This window comes from Protopterus annectens, chromosome 12.part0, assembly GCF_019279795.1.
Source record: "Protopterus annectens isolate FY-2018-M chromosome 12.part0, PAN1.0, whole genome shotgun sequence".
Lineage (NCBI taxonomy): Eukaryota > Metazoa > Chordata > Ceratodontiformes > Protopteridae > Protopterus > Protopterus annectens.
The window spans coordinates 804,837,033-804,857,435 of record NC_056746.1 but is presented as its reverse complement, the minus strand read 5'-3'; the positions used below and the strand labels follow the sequence as shown (position 1 = coordinate 804,857,435).

General features: G+C 40.5%; 1 protein-coding gene across 1 annotated transcript in view; it reads right to left on the bottom strand.

Moving 5' to 3' along the window:
- STOX2 (storkhead box 2) overlaps nt 1–20,403 on the bottom strand; it is a 643,160-nt gene that overhangs the window by 101,402 nt on the left and 521,355 nt on the right. Inside the window, exon 3 of the mRNA XM_044089850.1 lies at nt 10,094–12,374. Within this exon, the coding sequence (XP_043945785.1) occupies nt 10,094–12,374 (2,281 nt within the window). The remainder of the gene's footprint in view (nt 1–10,093; nt 12,375–20,403) is intronic.

Below are 20,403 nucleotides of genomic sequence, written 5' to 3'. Positions count from 1 at the left end.
TCCTCACTGATACAGACACCTGGTGTCAAAATCATGGCCTCAAGCTAAATGCCAAAAAGTGCATTGTTATCCCCTTTGTTAAAAACATGGTACCCATGAATTACCAAATAGGGGGAAGTTCACTTAACACAGAAAGTGTGATAAGAGACCTTGGGATCCAAGTGGATAGTAACCTCTCCTTTGATAACCACACTGCCACAGAGTTCAGAAAATCTTTCTATGTGGCTCACTTAATCACAAAAGGGTTCACATCTAGAAATAAGGAAGTCATCGTTCCCCTCTACTCATCACTTATCAGACCCCTCATTGAATATTGAATACAATGCCCCGTTTGGGATGTACCTCACAAGACACCTACAACAACTTGAGAGGCCCCAAAAGTACCTCATCAAGAGGATTGCTGGCCTCAAACAATTGCCCCATGCCGACCGGCTCAAGAAACTCAAACTCTACTTGGTCGCATACCGCTTATTCCAGGGAGACCTCTGTCTGACATACGAAGCTATGTCAAACCTGGAATTGTTGGACATGCTCCACTTGAAGAAATCCCAATCTCCCCGAGCTACACGTTCTAGGGACCTAACCTCACCACAATAATAAATAGGACATGCTGGAGGGATAGATTCTTGTCCTAGAGACTTCCCATGCTCTGGAACAAAATTCCCATCCACATCAAGCAGAGCCCAAGTTTGGCAATCTTCAAGAAAAACCTTGACGAGTGGATGGCTGATAGGAAATTCACCCCTGGGATTATGTCTGGGGCACTGCTCGATAGAGGGGCAGGAATTTAACAATACATGGATGGCGAAAGCCAATACACTGTTGGCTAGGCTTGCTTTGACCCACAGGCCAATAGCCTAGTACTACACACATGTTCTGCAAGAAACACTTGCACTGTGAAACAAAAGTGTGCACTTCATCAAATCTCTGTTTCACTGAAAAAAGAACTCACAGAAACCAGGCCCTTTCATCACTGCTGGTGCATCCCTGGAGTTGCTACATTAAAGTTTGAGGGTGTCAGGGTACATTCCTCTATCAAAACCATTTGTACTTATCTTATTTAGGAGAGGGAATTTTTGAACATTCCATTTTTGGCAAAAAATGAAATTTAACAGAGAGACATGAGTCTTTAAAAATTACCTGTTTAAACATCCTTTGCCATTGCTACAGTGGTAATAACTGCTGTAACATGATGTTCTGGAAACACAACACCAGTACATGAGTAGTACATCTTAGAGTCATCTCACATCAGCACAAACAAACAGAGCACCAATATAACTTGTGATGTTTGGTGGCACTATTTAAAAAATGTATGACATTCCATTTTAAAATAATACCATTATACAATAACAATGTACCATGCAGGGCATGAACAATTCATATTTTTATCCAAAGTAATGGGAGGGTGGCTGTAGTTTGGCCACTCAGAGAGCACCTTCATGACCAAATAACATCCCCAGACACAAATGAAATATGAATTATACACAACCTACTATTTGCCTTTTTAAATATACAATGTACACATTGCTTACATTGTTTTCTATAAAACATGTGACTTGTGTTTTCTCATCCTTTAGCTCCTTCCCTGACTCCCGATGATGAGCAATTTGAATGACACTTAAGGATTATGTGCCCTGCTATTAGGCACCATCAGAAACATCCCAAATTTTAAAATGGCAAAATATGGCTGAGGGTGAAGCCTCCTCGACTTCCAGCAGCTATGTAAGGCAAGAGTAGTATGAGATGAAGTAGCATGTATGAAGATGGAAATGGGGTCCTTGTGTGTACCGTAGTGTCATTTCCAGTTATGAGACATTCTTTTTTAAAACACCGGCAGGTCAAGTCTGATATACATTTTAACTGTCAACTGCTTTAGCTGCAGTTTGAGCATATTCACTCAGTATACCATTGCAACCAATAAACAAAAACATCAAGACATGCACCATCACTAAGATGTGCGACAGACCACCATCTTGCCAAATACTGTGATGGCTGCTCCTGTTGGTTATGTAGCTCTCCTCCTACATCAAGCATATGTGTCTTACCCAGTGGCCAAAAGAGTTCCAGAAGTAAACAAAGAAGCAGAAGCACCAATGTCGCTAAGATTAGACACATGCAACATATAGCTTAATTCTATTTTATAAAATAAAAAAAAAAAAAGATTCATATTTAAATATATTCTAAAAAATGGGACTCGGTTTAAGTTTATTAAACTTTTACTGTCTGGAAGCGGGAATCCTTCATATGTATAGCGAAGTGATGGTTTCTATATGCAAAAGGTTGTGAAAACATAAAAAGGCAGTGTGTGGGGAGCACACAAAACAAAATTTCAAGTAATGGAATCTTGTAGTAGAACATCCACACAGTTAATAATACATATATCTGCATCCCGTATATAGCAGACCCTCCCAGTCACATGGGCCAGTATGCTCCAGTGGCAGCTGCACTCTATGCCATGTATCAAAAAGTACAGTTGTGTACACTTACCATAAATGTAGATGTTTGAGTGTATTCACTGTTGTAGTCATTACATTTGGGTAATCTGCTGGCAGGTTGCCCTCAGTCAGCCTGATTAACAAAGTATTGGGTCCTGCGCTGGTTGCTTTCTCTTCTTCCATGATGTCAGGTCGTCAGGGGTATAAAACATGCAGCCGACGCCATTACATCAGTTTTTCTTGCCCCAGATGTCAGGTGCCCCCCAAAATGGGGAGCAAAATACATATATATATGTATGTATATATATATATATATATATATATATATATATATATATATATATATATATAAAATTAGAAACACAAGCATATACCTCCAAACAAAAGCAAATACACCAAAAAGGCTTTTAAGCATAGTAAAAGAAAGCAGAGGTATAGTTTAAGAAAAACAGGGCTGGAGGGAGGGTGACCAGGACTGAAACAGTGAATACACTCGAACATCTACATTTATGGTAAGTGTACACAACTGTACTATGTTCAGCGTGTTTCACTGTTGCAGTCATTACATTTGGGTAGATTCACAAAGCTAAGGTTGGGAGGATGGATTTATACAGCATTAGGAACAGCTATAAGGTCCTGCAAAACAGCAGTGGCAAAGCCAGCTCTAGATTTAGAGAAAATTGATAAGTGATAATGCTTGGTGAAAGTATGAACTGAACTCCAGGTAGCAGCTTCTAGAATATCCCTGGTAGGAACACCTCTGAGAAAGGCTGATGAAGTAGATGAAGCCCTGGTGGAATGAGATCTGATCCCCTGGGGGATAGGTTTTCCATGGTGCTTATAACAGAAATGAATACAATGGCTTATTCATTTAGAAATAGTTTGCTTTGAAATAGCCTTCCCCTTTGCCCCTGCAGCAAATGCTACCAGCAGTTGTTCAGATTTTCTTTGAGATTTAGTCCTGTCCAAGTAGAATCTAAGTTGTCTGTGTACATCCAATGAATGCAGAATCTGCTCTCCCTTGTTCTATGGATTGGGAAAGAAAGTTGGCAAATGGATGGGCTGATTAAGACCCACACTGGATACCACCTTGGGCATGAGAGATGGATTGGTCTTGAGTGACACCCTGTCCGCATGAAAGATGATGAAAGGCTCCACTGCCATAAGGGCCTGTAATTCAGATATCCTTCTAGCTGAAGTGACTGCTAAAAGGAAGGCTGTTTTCCAGGAAAGACATTTGAATTCTACAGTTGCAGCTGGCTCGAAAGGAGGTAGAGTGAGTTTCTCCAATACAAAGCTAAGGTCCCAGGCAGGGGTTGGAGCTCTCCTGGGTGGTCTCAGGTTTTTGGCCCCTCTGAGATACTGCGTTAGAAGAGGATGAGAGAAGGGGGGGGGGTCTGTGTTGTAATGAGCTGAAATGGCTGAGGCATGGATTTTTATGGAAGAAAAAGACAGACCCTTGTGAAGCATCTCAGTTAAGTATTGCAAAAACTGAGGTAAATTGGGCACTGCTGTGCTCATCCCTTGAGATTGATTCCAGGCACAAAATCTTTTCCATTTGTCAGCATAAGATTTTCTAGTACTAGGTCTTCTCGCCTCCAAAATGACATCCATCACAGGTTTGCTGAGGGATGCTAAGGGGGAATTTAAGTGATTAGCCAAGCTTCAAGATTCAATGTTTTGAGCTGAGGGTGCAGAATTTGGTTCTCCTGCTGAGACAGTAAGGAAGGTGTCTGAGGCAAGTACCATGGAGAAATGTGTGACACACTGCACAGGAGTGGGAACCAGTGTTGGTGAGGCCAGTCTGGAGCAATCAAAATCATTTTTGGTTTGTCCTGTTTGACTTTTAGTAGAACTTTGGAGAGCAAAGGCAGAGGGGAAAAGGCATAGACTGATAGGTTTTTCCAGCTGAAGGACAGAACATCCACTTTCCAGGCTTTTTTGTGATGAGTTCTTAACTGGTAGTTCTAGAGTGAGGCAAAAAGATCTATGTCTTGGCTCCCCCCATTTGCATGTCAACATGTTGAAAATTCGTGGTTCCAGTTTCCATTCGTGTGGGTCCATGAGATTTCTGCTTAGTTCGTCTGCCAGAACATTCTGCTTTCCTGGCAGGAATTGAGCTTGTAGTTGTACTTGGTAGCTCAAGGCCGTGTTCCACAATGCCATGGCTAGTCTGCAGAGGGGGTAGGAATGTGTACCCCCCTGCTTGTTTATGTACCACATAACCGTGGTGTTGTCCGTCTTTATCAGTAATTGTCCTGGATGAAGGTAATCCTTGAAAGCTGTCAGTGCATTCTGTGCAGCTAGCATTTATTTTTGATTGATATGAAGGTGCATTTGATTTGGGCTCCATTTGCCCTGAATGCACTTCCCTGCCAGATGAGCCCCCCATGCATAGTCTGATGCATCTGTAGTTAGGGTTTGGGTGGCAGGGGATGGTGTGAATGTCAGTCCCTTGTTTTGGTGGCAGGCCTCTGTGCACCATAGGAGCTCTAGGCGCAGGCAAGGTATGATAGGAATCATTGTTTCCAGGCTGTGACAATGATGACTCCATAAACTTTTTAAGTACCACTGAAGTTTCCTCATATGCAGTCTTGCATATGGAATTAGAAGAATGCAGGAGGCCATGAACCCCAAGGCTTGCAGTATTTGCCTTGCAGATAGCAGGGTTTTTGTGGCCACCTGTTTGAAGTAAGTCACCAAATGAATTTGCTTTTCTGGCATAAGGCAAGCCATCTGGGCAGTTGTATTGAAGCTTGTACCCAGGAATGTAATCTTTTGAGAGGGTACCATTTGAGATTTCTTTTCATTTATGGTGTACCCTAGACAGGCTAGAACTATTTTTACAAACACCAGATGTTTTAGAAGAATGGCCTGGTTTTCTGCCTGAATTAGACAATCGTCCAGGTATGGAGATATTTGAATATTTCTTTGCCTGAAAAATGTAATTACTGGAGCCAGGCACTTTGTGAATACCCTGGGTGCAGTAGACAAGCCATAGGGCAGTGCAGAGAACTGATAATGCATGCAGCCTGCTTTGAAGCGTAGGAATCTTCTGCAAGATTCCCTGATTGGGATATGCAGGTAAGCCTCTTTTAAGTAGAGAGTTGCCAACCAGGCATCCTTGCCTAGCACAGGAAGTAACTGGTGAAGAGTCAGCATCTTGAATTTTGGAATGTCCAGAAATGTGTTTAGAGTGGACAGGTCCAGAATTGGTTGCCATGATTTGTCTTTTCTGGGTATAAAAACCTTGTCCCTTTTCCCCTTCTGGTACCAGTTGAATAGCCCCTCCATGTTTAGGAGGGAAAGTACTTGTTTCTGAGCCTCTGCCCACTGATTTGGGGGCAGGTCTGGCCACCCGTTTGGAGTTGGCAGCATGTGGAAATGAAATCTGTATCCCTGGGACACTATATTTAAAACCCATTTGTCCTGGGTTATAAGTTGCCAGTTTCTTAAATGAAGAGCCAGTTTTCCCCCCAAAGGGGTGGCTAAGAGGTAAGTGCTTGGTAATTTCAAAGGGAAGTCATTGAGACTGTTTACCGTAGGGTGGTGCCTTGTTTCCAGATTTGGAAGTGAAAGCACCCCATTGCTTAGTCCTGAAAGTCCCTTGGGACTGAAACCTGGTGCTTTTGGAATGTCTGGGTTTGGCTGCAGGGGCTCTGGAAGGAGCTGGAAAGGACCAGTTCTTAGTAGGCCAATGCCTACTAAATCTAGGAGGTTGCACTTGTATGAAATCTTTCACAGTTTGCATAGATTTAGCTTTATCTTCCATCTTTTTAGAACTTCTTCAGCCTTATTGCCAAATACGCAGTCCTGCTGTAAAGGAGCATCCAAAAGTTTTGCTTTAACATGATCAGGCAGAGATTGCTCCTTAAGCCAAGCATGCCTTCTAAGCACAGATCCAGTAACAGCAGCCCTACAAGAGGCCTCTAAAGAATCAAAACCACATTGCAAAGTATGTTTGCCAACTTGTTCAGCTGAATGCAATAAATCCTGCAAATCTTTATTCTCCACACAGTCAGAAATCAATATAATTTTCTGTTTAAGCAGTCCCATGATATGCTGTTGAAATTTTAGCATATGAAATTGACAGTTTAAAGCCCTGATTGCTAAGGCTGCAGAAATATAAACCTTTTTACCCCATCTATCCAACGCCCTGGAGTCTCTATCAGAAGGGGTAGGATTTTTAGCAGTAGAAGCCTTAATGCCCTTGGGGTCCTGAGAAATGGTTTCAGGGTCTGCAACAGGATTCTTGAAAAGGAATTTGTGGGACTCAGGAAACCTACAGTACCTGTCTGGTTTGCTCGGGGCAGGAGGCAAGGAATCAGGGGCCATACTGGATTCCGAAAACACATCATCAACATTGTCTAGTACAGGAGGTATAGCCAAAGGTCTATGCTGAGGAAGAAGAAGGAAATCCCTAAGCCTCTTTTTGGATTCAGAGAAATCCTGACTTTCCCAGTGGAAATGCTCCCTTAAGGTATGTAAAGTTTCCCCAAAAGAGAAATTCTCAGGCAGAGAAGCAGAGGGAATGGAATCCTCTGCATCAGAGTCCTCATAAGTAGGTACGGACAAATCCAGATCATTAGAAGAGTCAGCAGAAACAGAGCCCTGTTCAGAAGATTCATAGTCAAATTCAATCCTAGGCCTCTTGGAGGGGGTGGGTTGACTATGGGTGTGGGAATTAAATCGTCAGCCATTTATCATTTGTTTTTTAGGCATAGGGGCCTGAACATGTGGCCTGGGTGTTGTTTTTTTATACATAGATCAAGGTTTAGGCCTTAGCACTAAAGTTGGAGTGGGTTTAATATGCAAGTCTGTAGGCCTGAATTCACCCTCAGAAGCCTTTGCTTGCTCAGCGGCTCTGGACCCATCCAAGGTAGAGACATCCACGGGTTCCATATGTGAAGCATCTCGCGGCATACCGGACTCTGAATGGGTTTCAGTAGAGGCCTGCGAATCAGAAGTAGCATGTATCAGGGGCTGCGAAACCACCTCACTGAGTACCGGCGAACTGGCGATGGCATAAGATCAGCGTGGTTGGCAGTTTTGGACCTCAACGGCCTGTCTCTGTCTTTTTCTTTGTGTTTTTTCGGTATTCCAGTAGTTGGATGGCTAACCAACATAATTTTTGGATAATTAAACTGAGAACCGAAATATTTTAAAGCAAAAATATACTGACAACGGATATTGCGCTGATTAAATAAAGCACAAAACCGACAGCAAGGTACGTCATGGTCAGGGCCTAGGCAAGGAATACAGTACAAATGAAAATCCTTATGAGGTATTTGCTTCCCACAAGTAATAGAATTATTAACTTTTACTGACATCGGAAAGGAGCAAGAAAAAGTTTCCTCAACGGGGTACTTAGCGTTTAGTTGAAGACTTCGGTTCTGAAACTCGAAAACGAAAATTTTAGGAGTTGGCAGACTGGCACTTGCGAACTGCTTCTGCTTCGGGCACCGCGTGGGCAAGAAAGACTGATGTAATGGCGTCGGCTGCATGTTTTATACCCCCTAACAACCTGACATCATGGAAGAAGGGACAGCAACCAACGCAAGACCCAAGACTTTATTAATCAGGCCGACTGAGGGCAACTTGCCAGCAGATTACACAAATGTAATGACTGCAACAGTGAAACACGATGAACATCTTGGTGGTTTGAATTAATTGTCCTATTGTATTTTACATAAATTACGTGCTAGAATTGTGTTTAGTTGTCTGATGAAGTCTGAATTTTTGACGAAAAACGTGTTTGTTATACTCGTGACGTTTTATGACAATAAACTTGATTTTGTTCCTGAGCTGTCCGGTGCACCGCTTTTCTCAATACAGTGCTTTTGTGGTTACGATGAACATCTTGGTTACATCTACTGAGGCATGCATAAGTTACACTAATCAATATCTAACCATGCAGTGGTGACATAAGGAGCTTCACTGCCTGCAAACTTTAAGAAATGGTTCAGGTAGCCACCTATGTAGTCAGTGGAGTAGTATGCCTGTAGTGTGTTGTCATCTACTGCCTTCAGTATCTGCGATAAATAAATAGATAAGCTACCTTTATGCAGATAAAAATTGAGATGAGGGTGTAAGGTCATGTACAAGTAACAAGAGGATACTTCTAGCAGCGAATACCCCCAAGTTGTGCTTCACTTTGGCTACTAATCAACATAGCATTATACAGGTAGACTTGCCTATAAATATGCACTTGTACATGTACCTACTTGTCTTAAAATACACAGAAAAAGCAATTAACTACAACCTAAAACTGTTCGAAAATTGTTTTTGTATTTCTACTTGTGTAGCATTGTTTTAATCTATTTTTCAATTCCTACATTTTGTAGCTGACAGACATAAATTATCAGTGCTCAGGCATAACATTATGGTATCCCGTTTAAACACCACCTACCTATGTATTTACCTCTACTGAATGTCTTTCCTACACTATTTTACCAGCTGGGAAAGGTCTTCCTAACTCCCTTCCCTTATGCCCGGCACTTCCTGACTTTACAGTTTTTTAAGGATACTCAGACATTAGGCACACTCCTGTATTTGGGAAGCGGAGCTGAATGCAGCCTCCAGTAGGCCTTACGATCCATGCATGCAGTGTTTGTCATTCAACGTGCAACCAAACAGAGAGGTCTTTTTTCTGTTTTCCTGATGCAAAGAAACAAATACACAATGGCATCATCACTGATTAAGTGCTTCTGCACATATACACAAAACATGCTATGGTAACACTCCTGTCTTGTAAAACTCTTGCTTTTCACTAGTATAAGCACAACACCTTTTTAATGGTGCAGTTTCAGAGATACTTGACTCATCCCCAATTTCACCAGGTGCTTTAAATTAGAATTCAAAGCTCTGTCCTTCTCCTTCTTCAAACAGCATGCTTCTCTAAGCTAATCATTTCATAATCAAAAAAGGAAGACTACAAAATCACTGTAAATGCACTGCTACATAAACAAGTAAACTGTCATCAAATACGACATCCTTGTGATATTCTGTGAGAAAACGTCAGGAAATCAGTGCAGAAGTACAGTGTAGCATGCCCTATTACAGTACAGCAACTGCCTCACTGCCTACTAAATAATACTATGAAAATACAGTAAACAAAATCAGACTTTTTTTTTATTCCCCCCCCAAAAATTCAACAAGTCAGTTGGTAGCTGAAGACCTTCAGTAGACTGTATTTGTCTTCTAAACTTAACTAATTAATTTTCACATTATATGCACAGCTTGAAGGACTGGAAACTGTCCTTTGTGTTTTCTTAAAGCAGATGCCATCTTTTCAACATCATTATGCAATGTTGAAAATGCTGGTTTGTACCTTCAGGGCCACCATCTGAAAACAGAAATAAAAACACTTTGTGGTGCTAGCAGTAGTAAACTGACTTCACTTCCACCAAAAATATCTTTTTGAAGGAAGTGCATGGTCAAAGAAACCAGTTCTGATGTTTAGGACAAGGAATATTTCATAAGTAAATGTTACCTTGCTTGCACTGCTTTGGTTTCCAGAATTCCTATAAACAGGAAGAAAGATAAAAACCTTTTTCTGATTTTAGTTTAACTTTCCTTCTCATTACATATACTCTTTAATTTAATTGTTAAATGAAACAAATAAATTCTGTTCCTTCATTTAATTGTTTCTGTCTTACCGTGGAGAATTAAAACCACTATCTACTGTAATACTGCTACTATCCATACTATCCAAGCGAGCAGAGTGAGTCGCTCTTTGACTGTTACTGCTGTCAGTTTCCTTTGGGGTTAGGAGGGTGAGATTCTTCTCAAATTTTCTCTGCAAGTCCCTTTCCTTCTCTCGTTCTAGTAACCACTGCATTGTCCCAGCATCATCTCTGTTCTTATCTTCCTCTGCGATTTTATTTGTTCCTTCCTCAGAGTCCTCATCATCAGAAACATTATAATAATCAATGGAAGAGGCCTCCTGGTTTACTGTTTGATCTTCCTGCTGCTGGAGGTCTGGAAGGGTTTGTGCAATAGAGGTCAGACTAGGTTGTTCAAAGTTTTCACAGTTCATTGGCAGTACATCTGAAGTTGTCTTCTGATGGGATTTTGTGTGCAAAGTGCCAGATTTTTGATAACTGTTGTCCACATAGTTTACTGTCACTGCATTATGCAGAGGTTTGAATAAAGTATCTTTGCTAAATATTTCTTTCCTTTTATCTAAATTGCCTGTTTCAGGATTATGATGTTGTAACAGTCTTCCATTTGGCACCATTTCATTTGCTTGGCCTACAGGAGGGGAATTAATACTTTGATTTTTTAGAGACTCCTCGCTATATTCTGTAGCTTCTCTAGGGGTGTGCTGAGACTGTCTGTCAACTGGGGATATCTTTTTCATTCCATCCGACAATGTTAAAGAGTCCTGATCATCCTTACGTCTTCCTAGTGGGGAAAGGGCAGTTAAAACAGTATCATTTGATGTGTTGCACTGGAAATAATCATCATTTGTTGATTTTGTTAAACAAGAGTTTAGCTCATTGTAAGATGATATACTTTCTCCTGGCTTGCAATGTTCTACTAGACTACAAATGCTGGGCTCTTCTAAACTGCTACTGCCAATTTCAGGTGTTCGTGTTTCACTATAGTTTGTAGATGACATAAGAGTTCTTTGATAACTTAAGGATTGTGAAGATCGCAAAGTGCTGTCATCAATGTAAGAATGACTTTGTGTCTTGTCATCAGTGCTGCGTCCTTCTAACATATCATCTGCTGTACTTACTGAAGGAGCACTAAGTGGTCCTTTAGAGCTCTCCATTGATCGAGACCTCTCTTTTGCTTTACCCGATCTTTCATTTCTCGACCTTCTATCCTGGGTATGGCTGTGGCTACGATGGACCTTAGGGTGGGAAATTCCTCTTGATGGTTCAGGAAAAGGCATCTCTGTTCTTCTTCTGGCAAGTTCACCAGACACATCCCATTCTGGAGTCACAGGGAAATGAGACTCTATCATGTTCAGACTGCTATGCACCATAAAATTATCTATTTTATGTTCCACAATGAAGCAGCCTTCTCGTGGAGACCTAGTGATGGGATCGTAGAATTCATATTCTCTTTCACCTGGGACTTCTAAATGGGAACCTTCAGAAGGATCTCCCTTGGATGCCCTGGTTTTACTATGTGAACGTGATTTTCCGTGAGACTTTCTATGCCCCCTGCTTTTTTTGCTCCGCCCACTCTGATGAGCAGATGAGCCTGCTTTGCTCCTCTGGGCCTTCTGTTCTTCAAGTTTTTTCATTAGTGCAGTATGTCTCATGACATTTTCTACAGTCAAATCTGGATTAATCCGTCTAATTATCTCCATTTCCACTTCCCTAGGGATAGTACTTGGAGTGTCCTCATCCTTTAAAGGCCATTCTTCTGGGGGAAACTGAGCTGAAAAATTTGCTAAATGTCTTGTTTTATCCTTCTTAAAACTTAGTCTAAAGAGCTTCAATCCAAACTTTTTAGATTGTTTTTCCCCATCCTTATGTTTAGTTAACGTGTCTGCCTTATAAGAAAAGTTCACAGTACTCTTACTTTTTTCTGTGGGTGGGGCATGACAGACTGCAGGGGGGCTATACATGTCCTTGCATTCCTTAGGTGATTTTCTTTGTAGTGTTGATGCATGAGTACTATGCATGTCTTCTCGAGGACAGTTGCATGAATCGCAGTGGTTTTTGTGGTGCGTTCTGTCCCTTACACAGCCTGAAGCAGATGGTGTGATAGTTCCTGACTGGGGAGAGGTACACTGCGGCGTATCAGGTATCCTTTCATCTAAATGATACCATTTGCTATTGGTTCTGATAAGAGATGGTGTTATAAAATAAGTTTGTGGGGTAACAATAAAGTAACCGTCTGGAGTATGGTAGATTTTCCGTTCTCTCACAAGCATATTCAATGTATGTCGAAGAACTTCTGGGCTTGGTGCTGGAACTCCTAGAAAGATTAAAAAAGATATATTAGACATCAAAGTTTTAAAGATTTTCATACAGATAAAATAAGCATTAAGATATTAGCACAAGCTTACTCTGCAAATAAAACACTCGCCTAAAATGCATTAATTTGCTATTAGATATGTTTTTTCAGTGTTTCCACACTGATAAAACATTTACACTACATTATTCTGAACCAGTCTTACTACAGTCTTTGAGCATTACATATGCAATCAGTAGAAAGGCATAGGAAGCAATCATGCATACACATACATATGGTAATGTCCTTTAAGGAACAGTGGCACATTGCAGTGAGGGATGACAATGTCTCAGAATTTCATCTTAACATCACGTGTGTGTGTGTGTGTGTGTGTGTGTGTGTGTGTGTGTGTGTGTGTGTGTGTGTGTGTGTGTGTGTGTGTGTGTATACAAACTAGTGTACTTAATGGCATAAGATGTCCTTCTGTACTATATACCTATGACCTACTTTAACTTCTGGAACTAGTTTTCACATCTAAATGTATGAATAATATGAACGTTTTGGCATGTGGATTGTGATGGAAGGATCAGTTCCAAGTGACACAGACACTGTAGAATACTTTATTCTTTAATATGCTATTAGCTGTGCTACTGTTGTCACCTTGACTTTGTCATGTCTTCTTCCATTCATAAATCGTACGGTGTGATTTATCATGGCAGATGTGCATAAAATACATGGATAAAGGCAGGCACATTTTCAGAAAAAAAGTACACTAGTGCTGCAGTGGCAATGTCTTGCTGCATACTAAGAAGGCAGCTGGGGCACAACATATACATTTAAATAAAAGACAGTTACACTTTGTGCAAAATCTATATACTGAAAATGCAGCAAAATATAGCTAAAAAAGTACTAAAGCACACTGCTGCTATGAAATCACAGCTTGTGATTCCAACAGTGAGAGCAGTTGTAGGACCTTCACCAGGCATGCATTTGCAAAGAGAGACACACATACACACAAACACACATACTGGAGACACTGAGAGTCATACACACACATATACTGGAGACACTGACAGTGTTTACTTGCATTTCATTGATACTCAGTGCACTGCAACATTTGGACTGATGCCTGAATTCACTGGAGTCTATCATTGCCCATGAATGGCAATGCATGTTTTAATCGGGTCTATATCACATCGTCAAACTTGTATAAGTTCGAACGATGTAATAGCGAACCCAAAAGTCTGACACCGCACAATAATGAACACACAGAACAGCGATTTTTTTTTACCAGGGAAAAAAATCACTGCTCCCTAACAAAAAAAACCCATAAACCTTAAAATAAAACTGTGCCCCCCACACCCCCCTACTTAAATATACCAACTTCAAGATCGCACCTCAGTGGAGGGAATAGCAAAGACCCGAAAAAGGCCCATCAATTTTTTTTCTCTGGGAAAAAAATCGATGTGCTGTGGCTTCGCTATTTTTGCGTTTTGGACTTTTGGGTTCAATATTACATCTTTCGAACTTATACAAGTTCAACTATGTGATACAGACTGGTTTTAATCTACATTAGTGTATAAATGGGTGAAGATTGTCAGGGATGCAGACGTTTACGTGTTGCCAGTGTGTCAACATAGTTTACTGCATTCTGTACTATGACTGGGAGCAAGAAAATTGGTCCTGTTCCCTACTGCAGGGCACACTGTGAATAATCATACCTCACCTAAATGACATGAAATTATTCAAACCCAAAGCATCTAAAACCTCTGCAGGTCATTTGTCAAAACAGGCACTCCCAAGGTTGTAAAATATAAATAGCATTTTTTTTCCCACTCAGGGTACCTCCTGACATGGGGTCAAGCTCTCACACCACAGAACAGGTATGTATAAATAATTCCAAGATCGTACAAATTCCACAGAAGAGGGAGAAAATGAGGAAGACACTACAATCACATTTTGAATCTTCTCCAGATCTGGCTGTCATGATACGACACTGATGATCTTTCAGGTTTGATGTTCAGAGTGTCAATCATGTATCTGGCAACAAACAGTACAACTCAAAATCTTTAAGTTAGTATACTTAGAGATAAATGTGTGTTGCGGGTGTAGAGGATGTTATCTTCCTGCCGAAATATTTTTAGTTTGCATTTGGAGTGTTTGATTGATGGCAGATTGACCCCTTGAGAATGCTATACTGAATCACGATGAAGTGGTACATTGGTTATTAAATGTGTGTGTGTGTGTGTGTGTGTGTGTGTGTGTGTGTGTGTGTGTGTGTGTGTGTGTGTGTGTGTGTGTGTGTGTGTGTGTATGTGTATGTATGTGTACATATACATACATAAATACACAAGATATATCTATCTATATATATATATATATATATATATATATATATATATATATATAAACTATATATATATATATATATATATATATGTATATATATATATATATATATATATATATATATATATACATATGAGTTCCTAGTAGATGACTGAAGATGCATTCTATCGAATGCATCTTGGTCGAACTTAAAACAACAAAAAGGCAAAATAGTGAAGTGGCTTTTAAGCAAATTCTTTCCCAGGGAAAGAATTTGCTTTGTCACTTCCGTTACTTTGCCATTTTCGGCACTGCAGTGCGATCTTGGAGTTGGCATATTTAATTGGGGGGGTGGGGTGGAGCGAAGCCCCCCTCTTTATGCATTCTTTCAATTTTTTTATTTTTTTTTTGGAACAGTGATTTTTTTCCCTTGAAAAAAAAAATCGCTGTTCTGAGCTTTCGAGATTGTAAGCTTTCGCTTACATGGGGTCAATTATTCATCGTTCGCTTTTTTAAGCATTTGATGATTTAATATAGACCCTATACATATATGTGTATATATATATATATATATATATATATATATATATATATATATATATATATATATATATATATCTTTCTATACGTACACATAGGATCATAGGATCATAGGAGGTTACTCGGCTAATGGCCCTGGGGCCCTTACAAGCCTAGCCATGACTTTATCCCCAAAAAAAGAAACCTCAATCAGCACCTGTCACCCCTGTCAATGAGGGATAAAGGTGGAACTCCTAGGACAAATTTTTGGTTACTCATTCACTCATCAAAGTTGCATCTGAAGAGGGTCAGTCAGGTACTCTGTTTGACATATATGGGAAGTATATTCCAAAGAAGGGGTAGCCTCTGGAAGATGAACCTGTCTCTCCAGCAGGTTTTGTTGATGTCGCATATTAGATTTAGGCCTATCAAGTGGGTAATGCGCAAGGAGTTATGGATATGGAGCATCTCTAGTAGGGCAGGGTCTGATATTGTCTTGTAAGTGAGATACAGATCACCTCTGAGCAATCTTTATGATACCCAGTAGAGTGATAGTGATTTAAGCCTGTCTGCATATGATATGTGCTGGAGGCCATGGATTCTCTTTGTGGGCTATTTCTGTGGCTTTTCCAGTTGTTGCAGGTGTTTGGAGAGGTACGTAGCAAACAGGGCATTATACTCAATTATAGGTCTAATAAGGGAGAAGTACAGAGAGGTAATAACCTCCTTTTTTTCTGGATGTAATCCCTTTACTTATGGGATGAACCAAGTAAAAGACTTTTGTGACCACAGCTGCCACATAATGGTTGAATGTGTGATTGTTGTCAACCCGTGTACCCAGGTCTTTCACCACAGATTGTGTGCTTAGGGGGTTGCCGTTTATGTGGTAATCAGTAGGGGCCATGTTTTTGCCGAATGGTACTGTAAAGGCTGCTAGCCTAGCCAGATAGAATTGTGCAGATAATTCTATCATTTGTAAATATAAATGTTGAACTACAAGCTTGTTTTCTTAAATGAAAGGATATGCTGTGAAATGTTGAACTTAAAACAATGTAGCAACACTGCCCTCTGCTGTAAAGAAAGCTAAGTCAAGCATTTTTTGTCTGTCCTTTGAAGTTGAAATTATTTCATGCCTGTCCCTTTGAAGTTAGAATTTGGAGTCGATGAGTCTGGAGTGAAGCATCCTGCCTATTGTTTTAACTTAAGGAATGATTACTAAAGTTTACATATGGAATGTCTTTTATTGATGTAGTTTCCTGCAGGTGCAAGATAACAAGAATGTAGTATCTGTCAGCCTGGGAACCCCAGGAAAGTGGGAAATGATCTAATGGGAATCAGGAATGAAAATAGCAATTTAAACAGAGAGAATCAGAAGGCATTAAGCATTTTTGTCTAGACCATCCAACTCACAGCATTGTCTTGCTCATATGTAAGTTATCTTAGACTTGTGTTTTCTTTTAGAAATAGCTAGAAATTAGAAAGATTAGACTAAGAGTTCTTCTGTGATGTCAGAACTGTACTACTGAATTATTTTAAGTATTTCTCTGTGATCTCTGAACTCTTGACTAGCACTGTGTAGTAAGAAGTATTGTCTTGTGTTTTATTATTTATTATTAAATATTTTAAAACCTTTCAACTGTGGCTGTTTTGTGTAGAGATAAGTTAAGCTCTAAAAGTACATTGCATGCTTATATTGATCCTGTACCAAATCACTCTAATAAGCCTTGACTGTTTAGTCACAACTACCAATTGGATAATAATACTGCACAGTAATAACTGGACATCCTTTTAAGGGCCTTTGAGTAGATGATAAGTATTAGTGGGTGGTGGCAAGTAGAACTACTGTATAGTCTGGGAGAAAGGGGCACAGCTGGAGAAACTGGGCCAGCCTTCTCCAGGAGTGTCTGTGTGGTTGTATAAACTTTTCTCAAAGTGCATATGTGTGTTTGTGTGTTTGTGTGTGTGTGTGTGTGTGTGTGTGTGTGTGTGTGTGTGTGTGTGTGTGTGTGTGTGTGTGTGTGTCTGTGTGTCAGCTACATGGGCAGGGACACAAAGCACTGGTTGGACAGAGGGGGTGCTAGAGGTTTTAGCTTGCCCACTAAGCTGAGATCTGGACCCTATAGCTGTGCCAGTGGGGAGTCTTATTGGGGACCTGGAGAGCAAGGGAGCGACCAGCCCCAGACTGACTGCGATCTCTGTGTGCTCTTAATGGAAATTGCACTTTACTGTGTGTATTTGTTATCCTTTCCTCATATACGAGACACCCTCTTTGGTGTTACTGGTGAGGACTGAGGCTCCTTGATTGCTGGGCCAGGGCATGGGCGTCACAGGTATGATAATACACTTTTTTGCATTTAACTTTAAGGCCATGAATTTGGCATCAGTTATTTGTAGCTGTGAGACCCTCTTGCAGTATGTTAACATCAACTGGGGAGTCAATGACAGCACCTGACTTACAGTCATCCGTAAACGTGGACAGTGACAGGCCCTTTGTCTTTGCCTGGACCTCTGAGAAGTATATGCCAAACAGTAGGGGTCCCAGGGTCAGATCCCGGGGGAACACCACTAGTGAGAGTTCTGCTGTCGGAGGTGGCAGCGCATATTTTGACCTTGTGGGTCATATCTGTGAGGCAGTTGGCCACCCATGTGACTAGATAGGGATTAACACCAAGTTGTGTGAGCTTTTCAATGATGCCGAGTGGGGGATTGTGTCAAAGGCCTTGGCCAGGCCAAGGTAAGCAATATGGACTGACTTTCCCTCATCCAGGGCCTTGGTGACTGTCTCAAAGAAGTCAACTAAGTTCAATAGGCAAGATCTGCCCCTGACAAATCCGAACTGGGTGGGGTTGAGTGCTTGGAGACTGCCTATGTCCTCGTTTATGAGATCCATAATAATACGCTCCATGACTTTACAGATCAGACTTATCAAGCTGATGAGGCGATAGTTTCCCAGGTCAGTAGTGGCACCACCTTTGTGCAAAGGGATGACAATGGCAGTTCTCCACTCTACTGGAATGAAGCCTGTAGTTAGACTGTGATTGAGGGTGCCCAATGGCAAAGTCAGTTCTTGCTAGAGATGGTGCAGAATACAGCCTGGGATACTCTCAGGTCCCATGGAAGAACATACATACATTTCACATACTTATTTCCTTCCCTTACACACCATCATTTCTAAATAAATTTATTTACCATTCTCAGTGGCCTGTAATGTTTCTGCTGCCCAGTGATTATACATTTTAGTACTTCCCACCTTCTCTTACCACTTCACACTATAGCGTCTTTCTCTTTAACATACCAACAAGTGCTTTCACTTAAAATGCCTTCGTTCCTTTCTCCTTTTCTTGACTGAATTCCTTTTCCATCTCCTCGCAGCTTTTTCCTCCTACCAGTTTGTACTTTCTAGTGTCCTCTTCCACAGCTTTTCTACTAGCTTCTCCTCCATAGTGAGCAGCAGTCACATAGCTGACAGCTGTACAACTCTGTTCTGTCTCAAAAGAAATAAGGCAAGGATTGGCTGATACTTCTTATTTTCCATCAAACACTCCCCATGTTTATACACTTCGGACCTTTCTCCCTTCGCTTCTTTATTAGTTTTCCCTGTAGATTAGTTTTACAGGTGAGAGCTATGGCACTATTCTAGGTTCCCTTTTAGGTCAAGAAATGGAGCAAGGGATTAGCTATGCGTACATATCCATTGTTTGTATTACCCACTCAGTTTTCACTCAGTAAAACGTCACCCATCCTCTTTCCCGTCCCAAGAATTAGACTTATTTCTCAAATTACTGTCTTTTCTCATCTTCATCTACTCGTCACACCTTATTATTCATTCACCCCATGATACAAGCACCAATAACCATTTGTATCTTTTAACATTTCCTGAATAACCTTCATAACTCAATCTAAACACAGTAATTTGTTAAATTCTTTTTCCCTGTCTTAATTATAAGTAACTCATACAACCCTTTTATACTGTTCCCAACGTAGCCCTCCTTTTTCACTTTACACAAGTCCAATTAATTCTACTCAGAAAAAAGATTACGTTCATTTCTTTGCACCTTACTTTCCTACAACTTCTCAAGCAGTGCTGTACTTAATCTTGGTAACCTCTCTTACCTTAATCCTTGAACACCAAAACATTTTGGATTTAACTATATATCTCATTCATGTTATCTCTAACATGCTACTAGTAAAGTTGAAGTCCTCAAAGCATGGCTAACTTTTTGTAATCCAGACATTTTGGCTATTTTTTGAAAGTTAGTTGAAACAAAACAATTCTCTTCCTACAAACCTCACTGTTTCACTCCAGCTTTAACAATGACTAACTGAGTAAAAGCATTGGAGGTGACAGTTTGTTACCAGTAAAGGTACAGGGTTTGATTCCTTCCACCTTCATTTGTCTGCTGTGTGATTCAGAGCAAATCTCTTAAACAGTCAGTGATCCTGGGTTGCCCCTGAAAAGGACCACTTGCATTTAGTGGGCTTCCCTGTTCAAAAATATGACCATTCAGCACATCTTGCTCTGAATTAAAGCCTAACTTGCTGATATTCCTTGAACTCTTGGCCCCATTACTAAGTTACCTTTGTATATCAGCCCTGACCAGTCTGATTTAACTTGGTTGTCGGCCTTAACACTTTAACATCCTTGTTTTCTCAAAGTAGTTTTATCTTCCTCCGTGATCTTGGTTAGTATAAAATGAACTGAGTCTCTCCCTAACTGGTTGAATAAGCTTACTGCGAAGACTCAAGCTTGACTGGGTCTTTTTTTTGCAGGTTTTACTGAATGAATTGTTTGTCTGGCCTTTTTACCCTTTTATGTGAAGGTTACTTGGGATATTCTGAAGGCACCCTAATGTTTATAGACATCAGGCGTGGTTTTAAGCTCCGTGTTTCTAAAGTAGAGTCAACTATTCCACTTATGCTGTACTGATGAAGTTACAAAAAGGCCAAAACATGGTTTGTCTACAGCTAGTGGTGTTTGGCTTTACTGTCCTGAATGTATCCATAAAGATTTAAAAAGTAAAAAGTCAAAGTCATTCAGAAACCATGTAGCTCAAAACATTAGTATGTCCTTAAGGGGTCATTTGAATAAATCCAGAGAATCTCCACGACAGTCCAGACAAAATGCTATCAAATAATTTTTATACCAATACACTGCCTAACCCCAATGACATCCTTTCATTATATGTGCATCTTTGTCTTGATGCAA